Source organism: Microcaecilia unicolor, chromosome 3 (genome assembly GCF_901765095.1).
Source record: "Microcaecilia unicolor chromosome 3, aMicUni1.1, whole genome shotgun sequence".
Lineage (NCBI taxonomy): Eukaryota > Metazoa > Chordata > Amphibia > Gymnophiona > Siphonopidae > Microcaecilia > Microcaecilia unicolor.
This window is the reverse complement of record NC_044033.1, coordinates 291,251,094-291,278,763: the sequence shown is the minus strand read 5'-3', so window position 1 is coordinate 291,278,763 and position 27,670 is coordinate 291,251,094. Positions and strand designations below refer to the sequence as shown.

Genomic DNA, 27,670 nt, shown 5'->3' with positions numbered 1-27,670 from the left:
ATACCAAACAATTCAAGTGGATTACACCAACACCAGATCCGCAGTAAACAAAACAGCAATAATAATAGACTGGATTATGCCAGAAAATCTCGATCTACTTTTCATCACTGAAACATGGATCCATGCCCAAAAAGACCCCATAATCTTAGACCTGTGTCCCCCAGGATACAAAATCACACATTGGACCAGGAAGGACAAGAGAGGCGGAGGCATAGCACTAATTTATCGTTCCCATTTTACCACCGAAACCACTGCCGAGTCCATAACACCTCAACTCGAAATTGCCTCATTCAGAATCCACAACAAATCCCTATGTGATCAGCTGAACTTTGTCCTGTTTTACAAACCACCAGGTAACTGGAATGAAAGCCAGACTAACTTCATGGACCATCTCAAACACATGTGTAACCAACCTCAACATACTAATATTAGGAGACATCAACCTTCACCTCAAAGACCCAAACTCGGCCTATGCATGAGAATGTAAGGAATTCCTCCACTTATGGGATCTCAGATGGCCACATATGCAAACAACCCACATCAAAGGGCACACACTCGCCTCATATCATACAAACTCTCAACCGACCAGAACCTAATAATAACAGATATCAAATGGGCAGAAACATCATGGACAGATCACTATAAACTAAATTTATCCATAAACTGGCGCAAGAAGGGTTCATACCGTACACAAGAACACACAACCTACAGCACAAGAGGTCAAGTAGACGCAACAACATTCTGGCAACAGATATACAATAACGATTGGACAGCGCAAACGGACTCTACACACTACCTCATAGAATGGGATAAAAGGTGCAAAAACATACTAGATGAAATAGCACCCTTACGAACAAGAACCTCACGTAAGCTTAACTCGATACCATGGTTCAATGATGATCTGAAAAAGCTAAAAACGCAAACTAGGAAACTCGAATGAGCAAGGAAAGAAACAAAAGATGAACATACACTGAATACATGGAAACAAACCCAAAGGAAATATAAATATGCAATAAGACAGACCAAAAGATCATACTATAAAACTAAAATAGGGACAGATTACAAAGACTCGAAGAAATTATACCAACTCGTGAACAAACTCCTAGACACCACCTTGGTCACTACAACAAATACAGACATCCCACCCACAGACAAACTTGCTAAGTACTTCAATGATAAAATTGTTAACCTACACAACACTCTACCTCAGGACAACATCGATATTGAAAACTTCCTCAATGAGTTAGACCCTACCTTTGGAGAATACCCAGCCGATCGAACCTGAACAAACTTTGTTCTCCTCACCGTCAAAACAGTTGCCCAGACGATTAACAGGTTCTCCAACACTCACTGCCAATTAGACACCTTTCCCAACTACCTAATAAAATCCGCCCCTGACCGCTTCATAGTAGACTTCACATCCCACCTAAATTACATGTTCCAGCAAGGCCTCTTCCCTAAGGAAAATGGTAATATCCTACTCACCTCAATACCAAAAGATGCCAAGAAAAAAACAAATGACATCACCAGCTACCATTCAATAGCATCTATCCTGCTGGCAATCAGACTGATGGAAAGCTTGGTAACCACACAACTTACTGATCACATAAACAAATTCTCAATTCTACACGAATCACAATCAGGATTTCATCCCCTCCACAGCACTGAAACAGTACTAATCACTCTACTAGCCAAATTCAAGCAGGAAATAGCAACAGGCAAAAGCATCCTTCTCCTCCAATTCGACATGTCTAGTGCATTCGATATGGTAAAACCATAATATACTACTAAGACTACTAGACTACTTCGAGGTCGGTGGAAACATACTCAGCTGGATCAAGGGTTTCCTAACCACAAGAACATATCAAGTGAAATTAAACTCAAACATATCACCACCGTGGAAAGCAGACTGCAGAGTACCTCAACGATCACCATTATCATCGATCCTCTTCAACCTAATGATGACCCCCACTAGCCAAGTCCCTATCCAACCAAGGCCTTAACCCTTTCATCTATGCAGACGATATCACAATATACATCCCTTATAAACACAACTTGACAGAAATTGCCAACAAAATTGAACATCATGGACTCATGGACAAATGCATTTCAACTAAAACTCAACAAAGAAAAAACACATTGCCTCATCCTCTCATCCCAATACAGCACAGACAACCCTGCAAGTATCATTACCCCAGACTACACCCTCCCTATCTCAGCCTGAAAATCCTCAGCGTTATATTGGACCGAAACTTAACACTAGAGAGCCAAGTGAAATCCACAACAAAGAAAATGTTCCATTCAATGTGGAAACTCAAACACGTGAAACCATTCTTTCCGAGGGAAACATTTCGTAACCTGATACAATCAATGGTACTAAGCCACGTAGACTACTGCAATGGAATTTATGCGGGATCCAAAGAAAAATTTTAAAGAAGCTTCAGACAGCCCAAAACACAGCAGCCAGACTTATATTTGGAAAAAACACGTTTTGAAAGTGCAAAACCCCTCTGCCAAAAACTACACTGGCTCCCAAACAAAGAACGTATTGCCTTCAAAATCTGTACCTTGATTCATAAAATTATTTATGGCGAAGCCCCGGGATACATGACAGACCTCATTGACCTACCAACCAGGAACACATCTAAATCAACACGAACATACCTAAATCTACACTACCCAAGCTGCAAAGGTCTTAAATACAAATCATCTTACGCATCCAGCTTTTCCTACATAAGTACACAACTGTGGAATGCACTACCAAAAGCCTTGAAAACAACGTATGACCACCTAAACTTCTGGAAATTATTAAAGACTAACCTGTTTGAAAAGGCATACCCCACTGACCCAACCTAAATGCCTGATCCCTGCAACACAACAAAAGCAAAGTACACAATAGACATATCACAACTCTTCCGCTGCCTGTTCCGCATGAACTTTTTACTACCACAACATCACTTTCTATTTGTTCACACCAGAGTCTACAAATGCCTCTCTGGTACTATGTAAGCCACATTGAGCCTGCAAATAGGTGGGAAAATGTGGGATACAAATGTAACAAATAAATTCAGTAATAATGCGCGCAGATTTTCAGAACACTCTTGACAATGTCCGTGCCCTCCTACAGCCATGCTCCCTTTTGAGTTGAGAGCTATAGGTTTTGGACACCAAGCATTATAGAATAGGGTGCAGCCAGATGCATGCCCTAATCCTAATTGGTGTTGATTAACATCAATAATTGGTTGCTAACAGCATGTTAGCCAATTAAATTGTGTGTGCAGCTTGGGATTGTGCCCAGATTTAAACACCCTAATCTGGTCACCATATATAGAATCCAGGGGACAGTGTGGTTGCATTCCAGACCTCAGCATGCAGTGATGATATTTTATAGACAATTTTATTCAGTGAGGGTATATTACAGATGCAGCATGCAGAGGTTGTGCATTATAGACTGCAGCGCACCCTTAATGTGCATTGTAGACCTTAACATGCTGCGAGGGTATATTACAAACCTAACTATACAATGATGGCAGTGAGTTTATATTATGAATATAGCATGTAGAGGTTGCGTATTATAGAGTACAGCATGTATTAAAGGTGAATAATAATTTTCATATATGGTGGGAATGTCCAGTATTACAGGTGTTTAGGGAGGAAGTAACGGGCTTATTAACCAAGGCAGTGGGTCTCCTGTTCCCTTGTGATCCCAAGTGGTGCCTATTGGACTGGGGAAATAAGGGGGGGGGGGGGGGAAGAAGTGGCAATGTAGAAACAAACAAATGAGTCTAGCGGCGGCAAAAACAATTATAGCTTTGAACTGGAAGCAAGCGAAGGGTCCTACGGGGCAGGACTGGATAGAGAAACTCAAAACGGTGGTGGACATTGGAAAAGTTGACAGACAGGCATAGGGGGAAATATTGCCTGACTGCAGAGGAGTGGCTGCATCTAGTAAGGGATCTTGGGAGGAGTCACTGGAGGACGGGCTGTATAAACCAAAGGGGGAGAGGGGAGTGTCTGTGGAGGGGGGAGAGGGGGGATGGGAGGGGGGGGGGTTAACGGGAGAAGGTTAAAGGGAGAAATTGGGTTGTTGGTCACGGTTAAATGTTCATATATTCAAAATGTATAGGAGATTATGTCTCCAAAGTGTTGTTAAATCGGTTATTCAATAAAAATTTTACAAATTAAAAAAAAATAAATAAATAAAAATTTACTTTGTTAGTCTAAAAAAAAATAAAGGTGAATAATACACTATAACACACACAGTGCTTTTTTTTGTAGGAAAAAAAGGTACCGGTTCTCTGTGGGCGGGGTCACCATCTATGGCTCTGCCCCTATGGTAGCCACACCCCTTATACCAGCTGTGGTACATATAAGCAATATCATTGAAAATACTATACCAGTATAGGAGAAAAAAAATAACTTGTGATTTTTTCCATTATAAATAATTTCTATAAGCTGTTAGAGCTCTAGTATACCCAGTGCAAAATAAGACAGCAGATATAAATTCTCAAATTGGACATCTTCCAGACACTAAAATGAAAATAAAATGATTTTTTCTATCTTTCTTGTCTGGTGACTTTGTTTTTCTGATCATGTTGGTCCCAGTTTCTGATTCTGCTGCTATCTGTTCCCTTAACTCTGTTTCCAGGGTTTCCTTTCCATTTATTTCTTTACTTTTCTCTTTCTTTATTTCTTGCCCTACATCCATAGGTAAAAGCTGGGTCCTCTGCGGACTTGACTGGAGGAGGTATAGAGTGGATCCAGCTTTTGCCTATTTTATTCATTCATGTGCAGTTTTTCTCCTCTTTTCCCTTTCCTTCATCTTGTCAGTGTGCATCTCCTTCCTCTTTCAATCCACGTCCAGCATTTTTCTTCTCCCCCTCTATTCATGTCCAGCATTCTCCTCTCTCCTCCCCTCCATCCATGTTCATCTCACTTCCTCTCTCTTCCCCCCCCCCCCATCCATGTCCAACATTTCTCCTCTCTCCTCCCCTCCATCCATGTTCATCTCACTTCCTCTCTCTCCCCTCCCCTCCATCAATGTCCAGAATTTCTCCTCTCTCCCCTAAATCCATGTGCATCACCTCCTCTGTTTTCCCTCCCTTCCATCCATGTCCAGCATTTCTCCTCTCCCCCTCCACTCCATCCATGTGCATCTACTTCCTCTGTCTTCCCTCCTCTCCATCCATGTCCAGTATTTCTCCTCTCTCCCTTCCCCTCCAACCCTGTGCATCTCCTTCCTCTGTCTTTCTCCAACCCTGTGCATCTCCTTCCTCTGTCTTTCCTTCCTAACATTTCTCCTCTCTTCCCTGCCCTCCACTCCATCCATATCCAGCATTTTTCCCCTCTCCCCTCCATCCTTGTGCATCTTCTTCCTGTCTTCCTTCTCCTCCATCCATGTCCAGCATTTCTCCTGCCCTTCCCTCCATCCATCCATGTCCAGCAACTCTGCTCTCTCCCCTGCCCTCCCTCCTGCCCTCCTTTCCCATCCATGTCCAGTTCCTCCTCTGCCCTCCCTTCCCATCTGTGTCCAACGATTCTCCTTTGCCCCTATCCTCCCCTCCCAACCATGTCCAGTGATTCTCCTCTGCCCTCCCCTCTCATCTATGGCCAGCGATTTCTTCTCTCTCCCCTGCCGTCCCCTCCCATCCATGTCCAGCGATTCTCCTCTGCCCTCCCCTCCATGTCCAGCGATTCTCCTTTGCCCCCTATCCTCCCCTCCATGTCCAGTAACTTGCCCCAGCCTCCACCTGCCCCCGTCGAGTTCCAGTACCTCAGCCCCACCTGCCCGCCCTTAGCGCCCCGACAGCCCTGCTTTCTGTTCCTGCCACCCCACGATGTGTTTAAATCTTTTATTTTTTTACCTGAAGTCGCAGCGCCAGCATTAGTGAAAGGACCAGGCTTGCCTCCTCTAGCCTTCCCTTCATTCCCTCTCAGTGTCCCGCCCTGCGGAAACAGAAAACTACGTCAGAGGAAGGTGGGACACTGAGAGGGAATGAAGGGAAGGCTGGAGGAGGCAAGATTTGTCCTTTCACTAACGCCGGCGCTGCGACTTCAGGTAAAAAAAATTAAAAGATTTAAACACGTTGCGGGTGGCAGGAATAGAAAGCAGGGCTGGAGAGCTAAGGGCGGGCAGGTGAGCTGGCCCTAGGCTAAAGTGGCTAGGGCTCGTCAGTTTAGAGAAGAAACTGCTGAGGGGAGATATGATAGAAGTCTATAAAATACTGAGTGGAGTGGAATGGGTTGATGTGAATCGCTTGTCTACTCTTTCCAAAAATACTAGGGGGCATGCAATGAAGCTACTAAGTAGTAAATTTAAAACAAACTGGAGAAAATATTTCTTCACTCAATGTGTAATTAAACTCTGAAAGTCGTTGCCAGAGAGTGCAGTAAAAGCAGTTAGCTTAGCAGGGTTTTAAAAAGATTTGGATACTTTCCTAAAAGAAAAGTCCATAAGCCATTATTAAAATGGACTTGAGAAAATCCACTGCTTATTTCTAAGATAAACAACATAAAATTAGTTTTACTGTTCTGGCATCTTGCCAGGTACTTGTGACCTGGATTGGCCACTGTTGGAAACAGGATACTTGGCTTGATGGACCTTCAGTCTGTAATGTAGATTTACAATAAACCACCCACAGTTAGCAACGAGGCATATGATAATTCCAATGAAGGTGTATTGCAAAGCATAGCATATGGTGGTGGGATATATAGTGAGGGTGTATTACAGAGAATAGCAGTGAGGAATACTCCTAACTGTAACCTGTAGTGGGAACACATATATGGGTATATCTTGTCTATGGTTAGAGTTAATTAATTTTAGTTACATTTTTACAGGGGGTTTAACTTTTCTACTACTTTGTTTCTCAGGGTCCAACTGGTGTTACTGGTCCTAAGGGAGCTCGAGGAGCCCAGGGCCCTGCTGTAAGTATTAGCATATGGTTAATTACATTTCCACTTTATGCTCAGACATCATAGCTTTTGTCTACATCCTTAAATCTCACTTCCCTATTCCTTGTGACACTGCACATGCACCAAGAGGAATACCAGGCACTTCAGTATGAAGCACAAGAAAAATAACCACTTAATGAATTCCAAATCCAACTTTGCGATCTCAATGTAGAATCATCCTGTCCCAATTATGGCTCCTATATACTAATGCTTAGCACACAATAATGATGTTATTATGCTTTGCAGAAGATAATGCATGGTAACACCTTCATCATGCGATAAGCGTTAGTAAATAGGGGTCTATGTGAATCTGTTGTCCAACATCAAGACAACTTGTGCCTGTTCCATGTCGTCCCACAGATCAATCCAAAGATTTGTGGGTTATGTCCATCTACCAGCAGGTGGAGATAGAGAGAGCATCAGAGCTTTACCATATATCCTCCTGTGCGGTAGGCTCACTTCCAGTATTCTCTTTATCTCGGGAGGTGGATAGACATACACTGTGCAAGTCGGGGAGGGGAGGGAGGTAGAGAGCTGGGTCGGGAGGATCTGATCTCCGGAGTAAACATGATAGCTCCAGGTCCCTACCCCATTTCCTTGCTTGCCCTGGTATTTCTGCCCCTGAGGTTAAACAGAGAAGAAAATAAACCTGCCTCTTTAAGAAGGTTTAAAAAAAAAACACCAAAAAGAAAGAGGAGTCAAACACTTCTAAGGAGCAAGCTGTGTTGTGCCTTACTTTGGGGTGAACCGTGAGCACCGTTTGAAGATTTTTGTGCCTCTGCCAACAGCTTGAAGCAGAGGCATAGCCAGACCTCAATTTGAAAGGGGGCATGAGCCCAAAGTTTTTTTTTTTTGGGGGGGGGGCGCATATTTTGCCCCGCCTCACCAATGCTCTCGACCCTCGTTGTAACCCCATATACCTGGGCTGGTGGGGATCCCCAAGCCCCGCCAGCAGAAACTTTCCTGCGGCAGTAATTGCCACCGCGCTGCCTGCCCTGCTTTCCCAGCTCGGAGCACATGCTCATGTTTAGTGAAATTGAGCATACGTGAAGCTTGCGCATGCTCAATTTCATTAAAAATGAGCATGCACACAGGGGAGGGAGAAAGCAGGGCAGGCAGTGCAGCGGCAAATGTTGCCACAGGAAAACTTCTGCTAGCGGGGCTTGGGTCCCCGCCAGCGAAACCATCAGATCTTGGGGGGCCCTGAATACAAATTGGGGGGCCCAGGCCCCCATGACTACACAACTGATGAAGACTACATACTGTAAGTGGCTCTTATTTTTCTTAGGGCTAGTTTTGTAATTTATGGCTGTCCTCGCCGAGTCAGCAAAGTACTACTCCCGATGTGAGGTCAGTTCACAGTGTCAGGAGTATATGCCATGTGTTTAGGTGAGTCTTCTTCCAGCCCCCTCCGTCCGGGCTTGATGTGCAGTTCTTTCCAGCTTTGGTGACTGCAGCTGTGATATTGTGATACATCTATTTAGTAAACTCCCACTTTTTCTTTATGACATAAGTTTGATGTTCAGTATAGAAACATAGAATGTAGAAATATAATGGCAGATAAAAATTAATCTTTAAAAGTGAAATAGTTTCTTGTGAGGGCTACTATGGCTAAAGTTAGCAAACATAGATGCCCTTTTACAAAAGTTTAGCACTCGCTAAATGCTAAGAAACCCGTTTTATACCTATGAGCTTCTTAGCATTTAGGAGATTCTATATATTGTGCTAAGATTTCCACACGGAACTCAAAGTGTATTCTATAAACTATGTTTTAAATTAGATGTACTTTACAGAATAAACCGAGTACTGGTAAATACAACTAAATTTAGTCGCAGTCTATTATGCCAACTAAAACCTGGGTAGGTAAGGTCTTCCTTACAGAAGCATGTCAAAAGAAGCTGCAGGCTGATCTGTCCAGCCTTCTCCAATTGCCTACTCCTTGGGCATGGGATTACATGCAGGTACTGGGTACCATGGTGTCCACCTTGGATGACCTGCCATGGACTCGGTTCCATATGTGGCTAATCCAGTTGTTGCTCCTCAGTCAGTGGTCCCTAGTGCTGCTGACTATCAGGTCACAAACAATAAACAAACCAGTGTAATACAGGAGCAAAAACTCTACTCAAACCCCTAAGGGTATCTAGGATATGGATAGAGAGCTCAAAAGTCAGCCACGTTCAAAGAATGAAATAATATTATAGTCTACCCAAACATAGTTTAAAGAAAGAAAACATTTTTTGTGAAAAGGAGAGATTCTCAGAGGCTGAACTCACCCAAGTAGACAGCCCACAAGCGTAGGCTTGTCCTAGTAGGTGGATGGGTTTCTTTATCATTGAGTCTCTCCTGAGATTAATAAGTGCACCCAAGAGCTCCCTAATGCTCTGTGATCCTTATACTCTGTAATAAAACAACAAATATTGACTATCCGTGTAAACTAAGCAGATTTAAGTTCTCAATCCATGCCCCAGTACTAGTCCCACCTAAAGAAATGTTCCCTACTAATTTTTTTGTTTTTTTTCTTTGCTGGAAAATGCATACACAAGTTAAATACTCTGAGTCCAATAATCAACATACACAAATAACTCTCCAATCTTAAACTAGGCTTATAGTATATCGATTTCAATATCACCAGTATTGTAAGGAAACATATATTATACTATAGGTAGGATAAACAATCATTTAAACAAATAATCCTACATTCATAAATAATACTTTCTAATGACTAAAGAAAAAAGGAAAAAGAGGCACGCTTATCTCTGCGCTGCTGGGTGTGTGCACTCTACCCAGAAGCTGCTGTTAAATCCAGCGTTGACCGATATTATCTCCGCCGTCGCTGCTGATGACTTAATCAACCTTTAATATTGGCAGAATACCGTCTATGTCCGACTCTGCAGGGTTTTGCGATGATCTTCATCAGGGACCCTGTTCTATGCTGCCTGTTCCTGTGAATAAACACATACTGCGCCAAAATCATTCTTAACCTGAGCTCAATGGAGTTCCCGCTATTATACACCCAAAGCCGGAAGTGGTCAGTTTCACGTAAAAACGTGAAGAATCAGTGATAACGTCAAATTTGCAGACCATATTCATTAGAAACTAAATAATGAAAAAGCAAAACAAAAACGAAAATAAAACTTAAATTAATATGATACAGAAAAATTAATTAATATGAGTGGAACAAAGGAAATGATAATGTTATTAATAATATTATTCAAAAATACCCTCCCACCTACCCACACGATGTACATTAATGACGGGATGTTAAATGACTGTGTTCCATTCTATAAAGTCATTTAGACCATTCGGTATTGTAGTGTCCAATTCAAAAATCTAGTATTGTTCTTTCCTAGCTAATACACGTTCCCTGTCCCCTCCTCTCTGAGAGGGCGCCACATATTTATTTATTTAGATTTTTCTCACACCTTTTTCAGTAGTAGCTCAAGGTGAGTTACATTCTGGTACACTGGATATTTCTCTGTCCCAGGAGGGCTCACAATCTAAGTTTGTACCTGAGGCAATGGAGAGTTAAGTGACTTGCCCAAGATCACAAGGAGCAGCAGTGGGATTTGAACCGGCCACCTCTGGATTGCGACCGGTGCTCTAACCACTAGTCCACTCCTCCACTCATAGTCAATAATCTTCCACGAGCTGGAAAAACTGATGATGAAACTGTAAACAATGTGCTACCATAGGAGCTGTAATATTGTGGTTCTTCAGTCTACTTTTATGTTCCGTCAAGCGTGTTTTCACTTTGTGAATAGTCCGTCCCACATACCACTTTTGACAGGGACAGATGATAGCGTAAATGACAAAAGTGTCACACGTAATAGTGCTTCTCATATGGTAGATCTTTCCATTACCAGACGGATGTTGCCACTGATGGCCCTCTATGGTTGTGGAGCAAAACTGACAATGGCCACAAGCCTTGTGGCCCTTATCCAAGGGTTGATTGTCAATGTTTTCTCTATAAAGAGAATGAACCAATTCATCATGCAGATTCCGCCCTCTGCAATATGCAATGCAGGGGCGTTGTTGAAAAGCCTGATGAAATGAGAGAACATCCCAATGCTGATTGATAGCCTAGACGATTTGAGGTGCAAGATCTGTGTAAGTTAGAGCACAAACAAATTTATCCAGAGTCTCGCTGGGTTTATCCAATAGAAGTAGTGAGCGCTGAGCATACTTAGATATCCCCTTTGCTTTAAACGTAGCCATAGATGTTGGGCTTGCTGTTTAAACATATCCTCAGAAGAACAAATATGGCGTAGGCGTAAAAATTGTCCTACTGGTAGAGAGATAAGTGCGCCTCTTTTTCCTTTTTTCTTCAGTCATTAGAAAGTATTATTTATGAATGTAGGATTATTTGTTTAAATGATTGTTTATCCTTCCTATAGTATATATATATATATGTTTCCTTACATATATATATATGTTTCCTTACAATACTGGTGATATTGGGAGCTGACTGTAGGAGGAAACCGTGAATTATTGTCCAACAGCACGGACCTGCTAGATGATCTGCACCTTTCTGGACCTTCACTGAATCTCTCTGGGACAAGCCAGGTTCCATTCTCAACAAATCTGCCAAAAAGACTTCTTTTCCAGCAAGGACCTCCATCACTACTCCAACCAGCATCGGAAAGAATTCATCTGAGCCTCAGTCAAAGGGGAGGAGCTTTCCTGAGGACAGAATAAATAGTGAGTGATTTCTCTGCTTAGGAGGAGAGTTCTGTGGAACCTGTCAGAAGTGTAGCCATATTGCTCTCTGAACTAGTAAACTAGAAAAAAATGTGGAATTTCATTAAATATTAGCCATCTTAAGCATGATTATTATTTGATCTTTCAAGGTCATGTGCAAATTATCTTGTCTTAATTAACATCTGCTCTGTCCAAAGAAAATATCAAAGAATTCAGAGCAAGAAACATAATTTAGTGAAATTAGCTTTCAGAATCATATTTTACTGACACACTATAAAATATAGTCTTGATAGTCATCACTGCATGTCTCAAAACTCTTGGCATAGTTCCTGACCGCACGGTCTGCCAGCTGCGTCGGAGGGTGCCGCTGAGTGGAATACCTCTAGGACACACCGTGGGCCGCCGAGGAGAGAGGATGGGCGCCGGGGCCAGACCGCAGCTACAGTCCGGCTGTGTCGGAGGGTGCCGCTGAGCGGAATACCTCCAGGACACACAGTGGGCCGCCGAGGAGAGAGGTCGGGTGCCGGGACCAGACCACGGCTACAGTCCTGCCTCATGGCTGCGGTGCTGCATAGGCGGACCTGCACAGCTCTGCCAGCTGCAACGATAGGAGCTGCTGAGTGAGATACACCGAGGGCCGCTGAGGCAAGCGGTCAGACGCTGGGGCTTGATCGCGGTTCCAACCCTGCCTCGTGGCCATGGCACCGCCTGGGTGATATCATTCCCCCACCCGCCTCTGCTCCCAGACGGAAGACCTCACCGATAGACGGAGGATGAGCGCGGATTGAGGACGAGCGAACGAAGACTTCTGCCGGCTGGGCTGACGCCAAGGACGGACTTGCTGTGGCTTGGTTGACAGAGACAGCGGCGGTGAAACGACTCAGGTGGCGGAGTTATTCTAGGATAACGGCACACTCCCATGCCCTCGACATCTCTGGCCGCACTGACGCCCCTGCGCACATTGGAAGGTGAGTGAGCGACAAACACCCGACTGCCCACCACGAACACACAGAATAGCGAGGACTACAGGATCCCAAGCCGATCGCGGCAGCTGTAGAATGCGAAGGCTACGCCCTCTCTGGAGGAAAACAGGGCCCTGAACCTACCCGACTGGAGTCCTTAACCCCCACTGAGGCCATCCCACCAGGAACCAACCTCAACCCAATGACCCAGAGCACAAATTTAAGGAACGTCAGCGATACCCCCAACCATCGACACAACCAAGGAGCCTCTGCACCCCAGGGCAATCCTTCGAACATCTAACTGTGAGTACCCATATAATCACGGCACATCAGCAGTCATGATCGAACAGACCCCAAAATGAACACTGGCAAACTGATCCTGACAATCTACTCCCTATCCTTGATTCACCTAACACCAACCACCCCTCTTGCTGAACACAACATCATACCTATGCTATATAACCACCAAAGTATGACCAGACGCACCACACCTCACCAGACTGACTCAGGGGCGCAGCTACTGGTGGGCCTGGGTGGGCCTAGGCCCATCCAGTCTTGGTTCAGGCCCACCCAGAAGCGCTACACCCAAACTAATTCCTTCCCTCCAACCTCACTCCCATGTCCAGCACAAGCGCCTCTTCCCTTCCCTCCACCCTCACATCCAGCGCCTCTCTCTCCTCCCACAGTTCCAGCACCGCCACCTCCGTGTCTTCCTTACCCACCTCTCATCCTTGCCGCGGCGCTTGCTCACTCTATCATCGCTGCCCAGCAGGAACTTCAAACAGATCGTCAGCGCCTTCCTCTCTGCCGCATCTCGCGCAACTTCCTGTTTATGCAGGTTGGGTGGGACGTGGCAGAGAGGATGGCTCTGACACAGCGCTGACGCGCTGTTTGAAATTCCTGCTGGGCGGCGATGATAGAGAGAGCAAACGCTGCGGCAAGGATGGGGGGTGGGTAAGGAAGACACAGAGGTGGCGCCGTGGCGATGCTGGAACTGTGGGAGGGGAGAGAGGCACTGGACATGGTGGTTGGAGGGGAGGGTAGGGAAGGGCCCTGGACATGGGGGTTGGAGGGGAGGGGCCCTGGACATGCATGCTTGTGGGTGGGAGGTTGGAGAGAAGGGAGCGAGGTGCTGGGCATGTAAGGAGGTGCTGGAGGGAAGGGATAGAGTTGCTGGATATGTGGGTGGGAGCAAAGGGAGAGAGGTGCTGGATATGTAGGAGGGAGAGAAGGGAGAGATGTGCTGGGTGAGGGTGAGGATGTGGGAGGGAAGGGAGAGAGCTGCTGGATTTGTGGGGAGGACAGGCGGGAAAGGGGAGAGGTGCTGGGCATGCAAGGGAGGCTGCAGCAAAGGGAGAGAGGTGCTGGATATGCAGGGGAGGGCTGGAGGGAAGGGGGAGCGATGTGGACCTGCAAGGGGGTGAGAACGAAGGGAGAGAAGTACTGGACCTATGAGAGGGGGAAGGGTTAGTGTTAGAGGAAAGGGAGAGGGATGTTGGATCAAGGAGATAAAGGAATGGGGGGGGGGGGGTCAAATGCTGAACCCACAGTGGAGAATGAACCAGATGCATAAGGGGGAGGGAAGAGAGAAGGAAAGTTGCTGGTTGGAGTGGGGTTAGGAAAGGTGTGTGGGAGGGAGAAAGGGGACATAGAGAGGTACAAAGAAACAGAAGGGAGATGAGCATTGGATGGGAGCATGGGGACAGGGACACAGATGAGATGCTGTATTGGGATGGCATATGGGCACATAGGGGCAATGCCTGACATGGGGGTGGGGAGGGAGATATGGGAATAGAGATACAATGGACATGGGGGGGAGGAGATATGGGAATAGAGATATAATGGACACAGAGGGGAGATACCAGACAAGAGGGAGAATAGGAACACAGATGGGAGATGCTGGGCATGGGGTACATGGGTGCACAAAGGAACGATGATAGATGCGGGGATATGAACACGGGAGATTCTGGATAAGGAAATATATGGACACAGAGATGGGAGATGGATGGTGGACATGGAGACAGAAGAAATGTCAAATGGACAGGAAAGACACAGGGAAGCAGAAACCAGAGACTGGGACCAATATGATATGAAAAATAAAATGACCAGACAACAAAAAGGTACAAAAAATTATTTTTATTTCTATTTTGTGATTAGACAATGTCAGATTTGGCATATGTCAGACATGGCTGGGGCCCAGGGAAGAAATCTGGGAGAGGACCCCAAAGCCCATTACCAGGCTGCACCTTCTTCAGCTTCTGGCAGGCTTGGGGCTCTCTCTGGCCAGAGAGCCAAGCACAATTGCCCTATTTGCACCCCCCCCCCCCCCCCCAAAAAAAAAAAAAACCCCACCATCCCTGGCATGTGATACCTTTATATTTTGCACAGGAGGAAATGCCTTTCTTTTTTGTTTCTCTAGTGTTGTACTACATGCAAGGTCTGGTTTCTTGGGGTTTCAGTTTAATTTATATTTATAGAGTTTGTGGTCACTTATTCTGTATTTGGCTCGTGTTCTGTGTGCGTGGCCCCGAGGTATTCTGTCACCATGAAATTTCTATGTAGCATTCTATAGTAATTTGGCTTGTTCAGTTTTCTTGATAGATGTATCAATATTTTAGAGCCGCTTTTCAAAAGTAGAGGATCCTTGTTTTGGAAGTTAGTGTTGGCATGGTAGATTTGCCCTAGATTCTGAGTGACTTTTTGTTTGTAGATTTTTTTAAAATTACTTTACAACATGTCTGTTATTGAGATTACCAGAATTTCTTTGTATGGTGAGTTTTATGGGGAAATGTCCTTGCTGTGCTCTGCATCCATTGTTGATGGAAGGCCAGGAGGTTCTCTGGATGCAGAATGTGTTTGGTGTTCTGTGTTTGGCTTTCAATACCATATGTATGTTGGAGGACCGTGGCTTAATGGGGGCTGAAGAAGAGTGCAGTTCCTTGTACTTCCTTTAGCTCTCAATTGGCCACTGAAGCCTGCACTGCTACCCTCATTGAAGTAATTGGGAGTGAGGTAGAGGTGGAGCATGGGGTGGGGTAGGGGCAAAGTACCTAATACTGGGAGACATCAACCTCCACCTAGAAGACCCAAACTCTACCAACGCACGCGAATGCAAGGAATTCCTCCATCAATGGGACCTCAAATGCCCACACACTCAGGCAACCCATATCAAAGGGCACACACTAGACCTTATCTCCCACAAACTATCCTCAGACCAGAATCTAATAATATTAGAGATCAAATGGATAAACACATCATGGTCAGACCACTATAAACTAAACCTATCCCTACTATGGAGAAAAAAGGGCTCACACCGTCCAAAAGAATGCACAACTTACAGCAAAAGTGGCCAAATAGATCCGGAAACATTCTGGCAACAGATGTACAACAATGAATGAACAGCACAAACGGACTCCACACACTATCTCTCAGGCTGGGACATAAGATGTAAAAACGTACTCGATGAAATAGCACCCATACAAACAAGAACCACACATAGGCACAACTCAATACCATGGTACAATGAAGAACTGAAAAAACTAAAAACTCAATCCAGGAAATTCGAGCGAGCATGGAAAAAAGCAAAAGATACACAAACACTCAGTGCATGGAAACAAGTACATAAGTACCGCCGTACTGGGAAAAGACCAAGGGTCCATCAAGCCCAGCATCCTGTCTCTGAGAGCCGCCAATCCAGGCTTCAAGAACCCGGCAACCCCCCCCCCCCCAAATTAATAATGTTCAATGGACTTTTCCCTCAGGAATCTGTCCAAACCCCTTTAAATTCCGTAAGGCCAGCTGTTGTCACTACATTCTCCAGCAACGAGTTCCAGAGTCTAACTACACACTGAGTAAAGAAAACTTTCTCCTATTTGTTTTAAATCTACCATATTCTAGCTTCATCTTGTGTTCCCTGGTTTTGTTGTTGTTTGAAAGTGTAAACAAATGCTTCACAACTGTCCGCTCTAATCCACTCATTATCTTGTAGACTTCTATCATATCACCCCTCAGCCGCCTTTTCTCCAAGTTGAAGAGACCTAACCTTCTCAGGCTTTCCTCATAGGGAAGTTGTTCCATTCCCTTTATCATTTTCGTCACCCTTCTCTGCACCTTCTCTAATTCCTTTATATCTTTTTTGAGATGCGGCGACCAGAATTGGACACGATACTCGAGGTGCGGTCGCACCATGGAGCGATACAACGGCATTATAACATCCTCGTGTTTGTTTTCCATCCCTTTCCTAATAATACTCAACGTTCTGTGCGCTTTCTTAGCCGCCGCAGCACACTGAGCAGAAGCTTTTAACGTCTTATCAACTATGACTCCCAGATCCCTTTCTAGGTCTGTGACTCCTAAAGCGGAACCTTGTATGACATAGCTGTAATTCGAGTTCCTCTTACCTACTTGCATCACTTTGCACTTGTCAACATTGAACTTCATTTGCCACTTGGACGCCCAATCCCCCAGTCTCGCGAGGTCCTCCTGTAATCTTTCATACTCATCCTGCGACTTGACGACCCTGAATAACTTTGTGTCATCTGCAAATTTAATTACCTCACTAGTTACTCCCATCTCTAGGTCATTTATAAATATGTTAAAAAGCAGCGGTCCCAGCACAGACCCCTGTGGGATCCCACTAACTACCCTTCTCCACTGAGAATACTGACCATTCAACCCTACTCCTTGCTTCCTATCTTTCAACCAGTTCTTAATCCTTAAAAAACTCCAGACAGCGCAGAACACAGCGGCGAGGCTGCTATTTGGTAAATCTCGATTTGAGGCAGCAACACCCCGTCATGAGAAGCTCCACTGGCTCCCGATCAAGGAGCGGATTGAGTTCAAAGTCTGTGCCCTTACACACAAAATTATTCATGGGGATGCTCCTTTCTACATGTACAGCCTGGTCGACCTCCCACCTAGGAACGCCATGCAGTCCTCCTGCACCTACCTCAACCTCCACTTTCCTTCCTGCAAGAACTTACGTTACAAGCTGCTCTTTGCATCTTCATTTTGCTTCCAATGTCCCCGTTATTGGAACGCTCTCCCATCATCGTTAAAAGAGACCACGGATCACAGCCTATTCAAGAAATCCCTGAAGACCTACCTATGTGATCGTTCATTCTCCTCAGCAGCTTGATCCTTACATCCCCTCCTTCCTTTTCCCTTCAGTTTTCCCTCCCTCCCCTGCTCTCCTTTTTTTTTTCTTTTCTCTCTCTTCTCTTCTGCTTCACGCTACTGTTATTTGTTGTACTTTCTCCTGCCTTGTACGCCACATGGAGCCCGCCTTGGTGGGAATATGTGGGATATAAATGTTCACAATAAATAAATAAATAAATAGTAATACCCTACCTCCGATCCCATGACTCTCCAGTTTCCTCATGAGTCTTTCATGAGGCACTTTGTCAGATGCCTTTTGAAAATCCAGATACACAATATCCACCGGCTCTCCATTACTACTACTACTATTTAGCATTTCTATAGCGCTACAAGGCATACGCTACATGTTTGCTCACCCCCTCAAAAAATGCAGTAGATTGGTGAGGCAAGACTTCCCTTCACTAAATCCATGCTGACTTTGTCTCATCAGCCCATGTTTTTGTATGTGCTCTGTAATTTTATTCTTAATAATAGCCTCTACCATTTTGCCCGGTACCGACGTCAGACTCACTGGTCTATAATTTCCCGGATCTCCTCTGGAACCTTTTTTTTTTTTAATTTCAACTATTTTTATTGATGATATAGCAAAATTCACATCAACATCTCAATATTTTCAATATGTGACAAAACATATTAAGTACAAATATGATGACGTTAACATCCTCAAATTTTTTATTCCCCCCCACAACACTGCCCCCTTCCCTTCCAGCTCCATCCCTCACCCCTTCATGAGCTTTATACATCCCACTTATTGCAGACATTACACATACCTCCTAATCTCTGATGCTATCTCAAACAACCAAACTCGTACTGTTTGTTATTCTGCTATTGGGACTGAGTGCCTCCAAAATTGTTTTATAACTCCCCTCCTCCCCAACCCATTATACCTTCCCACCCCTCCCTCCTCAACCCCCCCCCCTTCTCCCGTTCGTGGTTGGAACCTTTTTAAAAAATCGGCGTAACATTGGCTACCCTCCAGTCTTCCAGTACCACACTCGATTTTAGGGATAGATTACATATTACTAACAGTAGCTCCACAAGTTCATTTTTCAGTTCTATTAATACTCTGGGATGAATACCATCAGGTCCTGGTGATTTACTACTCTTCAGTTTGCAGAACTGCCCCATTACATCCTCCAGGTTTACAGAGAATTCGTTTAGTTTCTCTGACTTGCCTGCTTCAGATACGCTTTCCGGCACCGGTGTCCCTCCCAAATCCTCCTTGGTAAAGACCGAAGCAAAGAATTCATTTAATTTCTCCGCTACAGCTTGGTCTTCCCTGATCGCCCCTTTAACACCGTTTTCATCCAGCGGCCCAACCGATTCTTTAGCCAGCTTCCTGCTTTTAATGTATCTAAAAAAAATTTTACTATGTATTTTCACTTCTAACGCGAACTTTTTTTCAAAGTCCTTTTTTGCCCTCTTTATCGCCGCTTTGCATTTAGCTTGGCATTCCTTATGTTTCATCTTGTTACTTTCAGTGGGTTCTCTTCTCCACTTTGTGAAGAATTGTTTTTTGGTTCTAATGATTCCTTTACCTTACTGTTTAGCCACGCCGGCTGACGTTTGGTCTTTTTTCCCCTTTTTCTAATATGCGGAATATATTTGTCCTGTACCTCCAGGATGGTGTTTTTAAACAGCATCCATGCCTGATGCAAGTTTTTTACCCTGCGAGCTGCTCCTTTCAGTCTTTTTTTCACCGTTTTTCTCATTTTGTCGTAATCACCTTTTCTAAAGTTAAACGCTAGTGTATTTGGTTTCCTAAGTACACTTACTTCAATGCCAATATCAAAACTGATCATATTATGATCACTGTTATCAAGCGGCCCTCGCACCGTTCACCCCCCCTCCCCCGCACCAGATCATGAGCTCCAGTAATGACTAAGTCTAGTATTTTTCCTTCTCTTGTGGGCTCCTGAACCAGCTGTTCCATGAAGCTGTCCTTGATTTAATCAAGAAATTTCACCTCCCTAGCGTGTACCGATGTTACATTAACCCAGTCTATATGTGGATAATTGAAATCATAATGCAACAAAGAGAGGGAGCTAAGTACAAAAAAAGTCCAAGCAGAAAAAACAGCACAAACGGCCTTTAAAAACACAGGGAACACACTTCTTTCATAAAAAAATCCTTTAATAATGGAAATTTGATTGAAGGAAGACCCGACACGGGTGCGGTAGCACCGAAACACGGCCCGTGTCGGGTCTTCCTCCAATCAAATTTTATTATTAAAGGATTTTTTTATGAAAGAAGTGTGTTCCCTGTGTTTTTAAAGGCCCTTTGTGCTGTTTTTTTCTGCTTGATAATTGAAATCACCCATTAATATTACATTGTCCAATTTATTCGCTTCCCTAATTTCCTTTGACATTGCTGCATCCGTCTGCTCGTCCTGGCCAGGCAGACGGTAGTACACTCCTATCACCGTCCTTTTCCCCTTTTCACGTGGAATTTCAATCCACAAAGATTCCAATAGGGGTTTTGTCTCCTGCAATATTTGCAGCCTATCTGAGTCAAGGTTCTCATTTACATACAGTGCTACCCCTCCTCCAATCCTATCCACCCTATTGCTACGATATAATTTGTAGCCCTGTATGACTGTGTCCCATTGGTTATCTTTCTTCCACCAAGTCTCAGAGATGCCAATAATATCCAATTTTTCATTGTGTGCAATGTACTCGAGCTCTCCCATCTTATGTCTCAGGCTCCTAGTATTTGCGTATAGACAAACTCAAAGAAAATACAAATACGCAACAAGACAAGCCAAAAGGTTATACTGACTACAAAGACACGAAAAAACCTTAATCGAATGCTTGGACCCAACCCCCAGCGAATACCCAGCAGACAGACTTTGGACAAGCTTCGCCCCCCCCCTTACTGTCAAAACAGTCAATCAAGTGCTTAATAGGTTCTCTAAGACGCACTGTAAATTGGATACTTGCCCTAGCTACCTATTAAAATCTGCTCCCCACCAATTCATAGCAGACCTCACATCCCACTTAAACTACATGCTTCAACATGGGCTTCTCCCCAAGGAAAAAGGCAACATCCTACTCACCCCAATACCGAAAGATACCAAGAAAAAAACAGACGATATCACCAAATACCGCCCAGTAGCCTCAATCCCACTGGTAGTCAAACTGATGAAAAGCGTGGTTACCAAACAACTCACTGACTACACAAACAAATTCACAATACTACAGGAATCACAATCAGGATTCCGCTCCAACCACAGCACCAAAACAGAACTAAATACACTCCTAGCCAAATTCAAACAAGAAATTGCAACAGGAAAAGCATACTTCTCCTACAATTCGACATGTCTAGCGCTTTCGACATGGTGAACCATAACATACTACTAACATACTAGAATACTTCGGGATCGGTGGAAGTGTACTTAACAGGATCAAGGGCTTCCTAACGACCAGAACCTATCAAGTGAAATCGAAATCGACCATATCATCACCATGGAAAGCGGACTGTGGGGTACCTCAAGGATCGCCACCATCACCGCTCCTTTTCAACCTAATGATGACCCCACTAGCCAAGTCCCTATCCAATCAAGGCCTTAACCCTTTCATATACGCGGACGACGTCACTTTGTACATCCCTTACAAAAATGATCTAACGGAAATTACCGAAGAAATCAAACTCAGCTTGAACATCATGAGCTCTTGGGCGAATACATTTCAACTAAAACTCAACACAGAAAAAACACACTGTCTCATCCTCACATCCCAATATAACACAGTCAAACCCACCAACGTAACCACCCCAGATCACACCCTCCCTATCTCAGACAGCCTGAACATTCTCGGAGTTAGTCAACCGAACTCTCACACTGGAGAGCCAAGTGAAAGCCAAAACAAAAAAAATGTTTAACTCAATGTGGAAGCTCAAACAAGTGAAACCTTTCTTCCCGAGGGAAATATTTCGCAACTTAGTACAATCCATGGTACTATCCAGCTTATTTTCGAAAGAGAAAGATGCCCATATTTCGACCCAAATCAGGAGATGGGCGTCCGTTTCCCATGAGCGCCCAAATCGGTATAATCAAAACCCGATTTTTGGCATCCTCAACTGCAGTCTGTCACGGAGACAAACAAAGATCACTGGGGCGTGTCGGAGGCGTGGCGAAGGCGGGACTGGGGCGTGGTTATCGGCCAAGGAGAGATGGGCGTCTTTAGCTGATAATCAAAACAAGAAGGGCGTTTTTGACGAGAATTTGGTCTGCTTTATTTGGACCCTTTTTTTTCAGGTCCAAGCAGTGGCGTAGCCACAGGTGGGCCAGGGCCCACCCATTTATGGCTCAGGCCCACCCAACAGTAGCACATGTTTAGTGGTAACTGGTGGGAATCCCAAGCTCCGCCAGCTGAAGATTTCCCCCTGATAGTAACGAAAACGCTACTCTCCACAACACCGGCACATGCACATGCTCAGTTTTCAGTGCATACCTGCTGCCAAGGTGGAAAGAAGTGTTTTTCCACCAGCTGAGATAAATTTTTTTTGGAGGGGGGGGGGGGGGGGAGAACACTGGTGCCCACCCAATTCTTGCCTAGGCCTACCAAAAATCTGTTGTCTGGCTACGCCCTGGGTCCAAGTCCCAAAAAAGTGCCCCAACTGACCAGATGACCACCGGAGGGAATCGGGGATGACCTCCCATGACTCCCCCAGTGGTCACTAACCTCCTCCCACCAAAAAAAACCCCACTTTACAAACTTCTTTCCCAGCCTGTATGCCAGCCTCAAATGCCGTACCCACCTCCGTGACAGCAGAATGTGTAATATCCTCTGACAGGCTTTCCCTGGTTCTGATGTGGGTCTCGGGTGAGTGTGACACCTTTTCTGTTAAGGGCACTGCAGAGTCACATCACCAATGCATCATGGTGGGTGTAGGGTATTGGGCTCCGTGATTCCACTAGCTTGTGTTAAATGCTCACGATGTTGGTAGTTGGTAGGCTCTATTCCCATGGTGCTTTGCCCTCTGCTTACTGGGTCAGAGTGTGCCCTGTTTTATTTTCGGTAGTCCATGAGGTAGTGGCCATTTGTGTAAGACACTTTTAGATCCCTTTCATGTGTTACCCACGTTAGAGAACGTTAGTTATTACTTTGAATGTTGCTGAAAGAGTGCATTGTACACTATTCTGCCAGCTCGGACCTACTGCTAATCTCAGTACCAGCGAGACTCATTGCCAGTGGGGCACAACCTCTGATCTGCAGTTAACTGTGTGTAAAGGTGCTTATTCAAATAAAGGACATTTTCAGCGAGATTAGTCTTCAGGTGTTAACTGCTGTGCCAAGGTTATACACCAGCAACAAGTCCTGTCCCTGGAGCACTTTTAGTGGGTACTGCAGTGCACTTCATGCAGGCAGACCCAGGCCCACCACCCCCCCCCCACCCCCACCCGTAACACTTGTGGTGGTAAATGGGAGGCCTCTAAAACCCACTGTACCCACATGTAGTTGCCCCCTTCACCCCTAAGAGCTATGGTAGTGTTGTACATTTGTCCCTTCCACGACCAAATGGCTTGGATTGGGACGTTTCTGAGCTGGGCATTTTTAGTTTCCATTATCGCTAAAAAAACCCCCACCCATCTCAGAAGGGACCAAATCTATGGCATTTGGTCCGTCCAAACCGTATTTTCAAAACGAAAGATGGACGCCCATCTTTTTCGATAATACGGTCTGTCCCACCACATCCCCGTTTTCGGACATAGATGCCCATGGAGATGGGCGTTCACGTTCGATTATGCCCCTCCACGTCATCTAGATTACTGCAACGGAATCTATGCGGGATGTAAAGAACAAATCATAAAGAAACTCCAAACTGCTCAAAACACAGCAGCCAGGCTTATATTCGGAAAAACAAGATTCGAAAGCGCTAAACCTTTACGAGAAAAACTACAGTGGCTCCCAATCGAAGAACGTATTGCGTTCAGAATCTGCACCCTGGTTCACAAGATCATCTACGGCAATGCCCCGGGATACTTGATAGACCTCATAGACCTACCAACCAGAAACACAACAAAATCAACACGAACATACCTAACTCTCCACTACCCAAGCTGCAAAAGACTTAAATACAAATCAACCTATGCATCCAGCTTCTCTTATATAAGCACACAACTATGGAACACGCTTCCGACCGCTGTGAAAACAACATACGACCACCTAATCTTCCGGAAACTTCTAAAGACTTACCTGTTCAAAAAGGCATACTCAAATGACTCAACCTAAATGCCTAAACCCGCAACACAACAATATAAATGTTCATATTGGACATAACCTACTCTTCCCCTTGACCCCCAATATGTCTATCAATTCTGATCATTAGTCTGTCATAACCTCACTTTATATTTGTTCATGCCGGTATTGGCGACTGCCACTACTGCACTATGTAAGCCACATTGAGCCTGCAAATAGGTGGGAAAATGTGGGATACAAATGCAACAAATAAATAAAATTAAATAAAAGATATACTATAAGCCTAGTTTAAGGTTGGAGAGTTATTTCTGTATTTTGATTATTGGACACAGAGTATTTAACTTGTATGCATTTTCCAGCAAAGAAGAAAACAAAAAATTTAGTAGGGAACATTTCTTTAGGTGGGACAAGTACTGGGGCATGGATTGAGAAGTTAAGTCTGCTTAGTTTACACGGATAGTCAATATTTGTTGTTTTATGACAGAGTATAAGGATCACAGAGCATTAGGGAGCTTTTGGGTGCACTTATTAATCTCAGGAGAGACTCAATGATAGAGAAACCCATCAACCCACTAGGACAAGCCTATGCTTATGGGCAGTCTACTTGGGTGAGTTCAGCCTCTGAGAATCTCTCCTTTTCACAAAAAAATTTTCTTTCTTTAAAAAAAAATGTTTTTCTTTCTTTTTTTAAACTATGTTTGGGTAGACTATAATATTATTTCATTCTTTGAATGTGACTGATGTTTGAGCTCTCTATCCATATCCTAGATACCTTTAGGAGTTTGAGTAGAGTTTTTGCTCCTGCATTACACTGGTTTGTTTATTGTTTATAAGCACAACAAAAAAAAATTTTTTGTGTGCTACTGGGCAAAAACCATTTGTCCTATACTAAATTCAGTGTGCGTATTCCAAATCCAAAGTCAGAATTGTTGTAACATGATAGGAAATTTTGTTATTCATAAGTTTGCCCAAATGAATTAAGCCTTGGAAAACATTGAATAATTTTTTACAGAACGAGTTTTACTCCAACAGTTACCTGATCTACATCAAAGTTTCCGTAGTAAACAGTATATGAAAATGTAATGGAATAACAAAATTTCAAAATTAGTCTCATATTCCAGTTTAAAAGTCTTACTTCAGTAAGGCCCAGTACTGTTAAAAGTGTTTCAGGCATCTGCTTTTGTGTTTGTGACCGGTCATATTTTCCTGTTGCAAAACCCAGGAGTAGTCCCCCATCATGTTGGGATTCCAGCGGCCTTGATATCTGTTCTCCATTGTAGAAATATCTTTATGGAACCTCTCTCCATGTTCGTCACTCACGTGTCCCAAATTGGGTGGGAAAAATTCAAGATGGGAATGTAAGAAATGCATTTTCAATGACATCCGGCAGCCAAGTTGTTCATATGCTTTAAGCATGTTGTCTACTAGTTCAGCATAGTTTTCAGCTCGTCTGTTCCCAAGGAAGTTCTGCACTACTAGCATAAATGCATCCCAAGCCCCAAGTTCCATAGGGTTGAGTTTTGTTCTGAATGTGTCATCATGCATTAGTTTGTTGATTTTGGGGCCAATAGAAATTCCGGCCTTTATTTTAGCCTCAGTTTTCAGTGTACTAAACATCTCCTTCAAATACTGGAAACCATTTCCATCACGATCAAGTGCAATTACAAAATTTTTTATTAAACCAAGTTTAATGTGAAGTGATGGAAGATAAACTTGAAGTGGATCAACCAGTGATTTGTGTTGTACATTGTACCGACCAACTGTGTGCTCGACTCTGAGAGGCCACTGTCTCATTTTGTAATGATTTTTGTCATCACGACTGTTCCATAGGCACAAGAAACACATTATTATTATTATTTATTGCACTTGTATTCCACATTTTCCCACCTCTTTGCAGGCTCAATGTGGCTTACAATACATCATGAATGGTGGAACTATATTAGAAAATAGACATTTAGTGTTACAGAAGAATCTTGGGTAACATGATCATGATAAAACATAATAGTAATATAGCAAGCAGATATTATAAGACAGTTCTGAATATATGTGGAGGAGTGGTGTATGTTCACATTTGTTGATCTTTGTGGTATGCCTTATTAAAGAGATGGGTCTTCAGTAGTTTGCGGAAGTTGGTTAGTTCGTAGATCGTTTTTAAGTTGCGCGGCAGTGCATTCCATAACTGTGTGCTCAGGTAGGTAAAGTTTGACGCATGCATTAGTTTGTATTTTAGACCTTTGCAGTTGGGGAAGTGCAGATTAAGGAATGTGTGGGATGATCTTTTAGCATTCCTGGGTGGTAAGTGTATCAGGTTTGACATGTAGGCTGGTGCGTCTCCGTGAATGATTTTGTGAACTAGGGAGCATATTTTGAACGTGATGCGTTCTTTAAGTGGGAGCCAGTGTAGCTTTTCTCGTAGGGGTTTAGCACTTTCATATTTTGTTTTACCGAATATGAGTCTAGCTGCAGTGTTCTGGGCTGTCTGAAGTTTCTTGATTATTTGCTCTTTACAGCCGGCGTAGAGTGCGTTGCAGTAGTCTAGATGACTGAGCACCATTGATTGTACCAGGTTACGGAAAACAGTCCTTGGGAAGAAAGGTCTTACTCTTTTTAATTTCCACATTGAGTGGAACATCTTCTTGGTTGTGTTTTTCGCGTGGCTCTCAAGTGTTAGGTGTCGATCGATGGTAACTCCAAGAATTTCTAGGGTATCCGAAATTGGAAGGTTTAGATTTGGTGTGTTGATGGTGGTGAATTTGTTCGTGTTATGTTGAGAGGTAAGTATTAGGCATTGGGTTTTTTCTGCATTAAGTTTCAACTGAAATGCATCCGCCAATGAATGCATGTTTAAATGGGATGTAGATACGTCGTCTGCGCATATGTATGGGTTGAGGTTTTGGTTTGATAATAGTTTGGCCAAGGGTATAATCATTAAGTTGAATAGAGTGGGCGAGAGGGGGGATCCCTATGGGACTCCGCAGTCAGGATCCATGTGGCTGAAGTAGTTGAGTTGGATGTCACTTGGTATGATCGTGTGGTTAGGAATCCCTTGAACCAATTGAGAACGTTACCTCCAATTCCGAAGTACTCAAGGATATGTAGTAGTATTCCATGATCAACCATGTCGAAAGTGCTTGACATGTCAAATTGTAGGAGTAATATGTTTTTTCCAGTTGCAATCATTTGTTTGAATTTTAGTCATGAGTGTAACTAGTACTGTTTCAGTGCTGTGGTTAGACCGAAATCCTGATTGGGAGTCGTGGAGTATTGAGAATTTATTTAAATAGTTTGTGAGTTGTTTGGTCACCATTCCTTCCGTTAGTTTGTTATGCTTCGTGTACCCTAACTGTAGGCCAAGCAGCAGTGCTACCACTTTCAGGTCAGCACAAATATTCCATTTATGTTCAGAGTATTTGATCATTTTCAAAATTAACTCCATAGAAGCATGGGTCTCTTTCATTCGAACCCCATGAGCTAATGGAACAGATGGTTTTTCGTTACCATTGTGCAACAAGACAGCTTTCAAACTCGTTTTGCTAGAGTCTATGAATAGCCTCCATTCATCAGGAACATGTGTACCATCTAACTCCATCATAAGACCATTTACATCAGTACAGATATATACGAGATATATACGAGAAATATAGTATGCCCTATCAGATTGACTCTACACTTGTCTTTTAGATTGTACACTTGTCTTTAGAT

The 27,670-nt window shown here is 43.9% G+C and overlaps 1 protein-coding gene across 3 annotated transcripts in view; it reads left to right on the top strand.

Annotated features, from left to right (window-relative positions):
* Positions 1-27,670, top strand: part of COL2A1 (collagen type II alpha 1 chain) — a 308,500-nt gene that overhangs the window by 206,475 nt on the left and 74,355 nt on the right. For all 3 annotated transcript variants that reach the window (XM_030198168.1, XM_030198167.1, XM_030198166.1), the window contains one exon: positions 6,871-6,924. In XM_030198168.1, the coding sequence (XP_030054028.1) occupies positions 6,871-6,924 (54 nt within the window). The remainder of the gene's footprint in view (positions 1-6,870; positions 6,925-27,670) is intronic.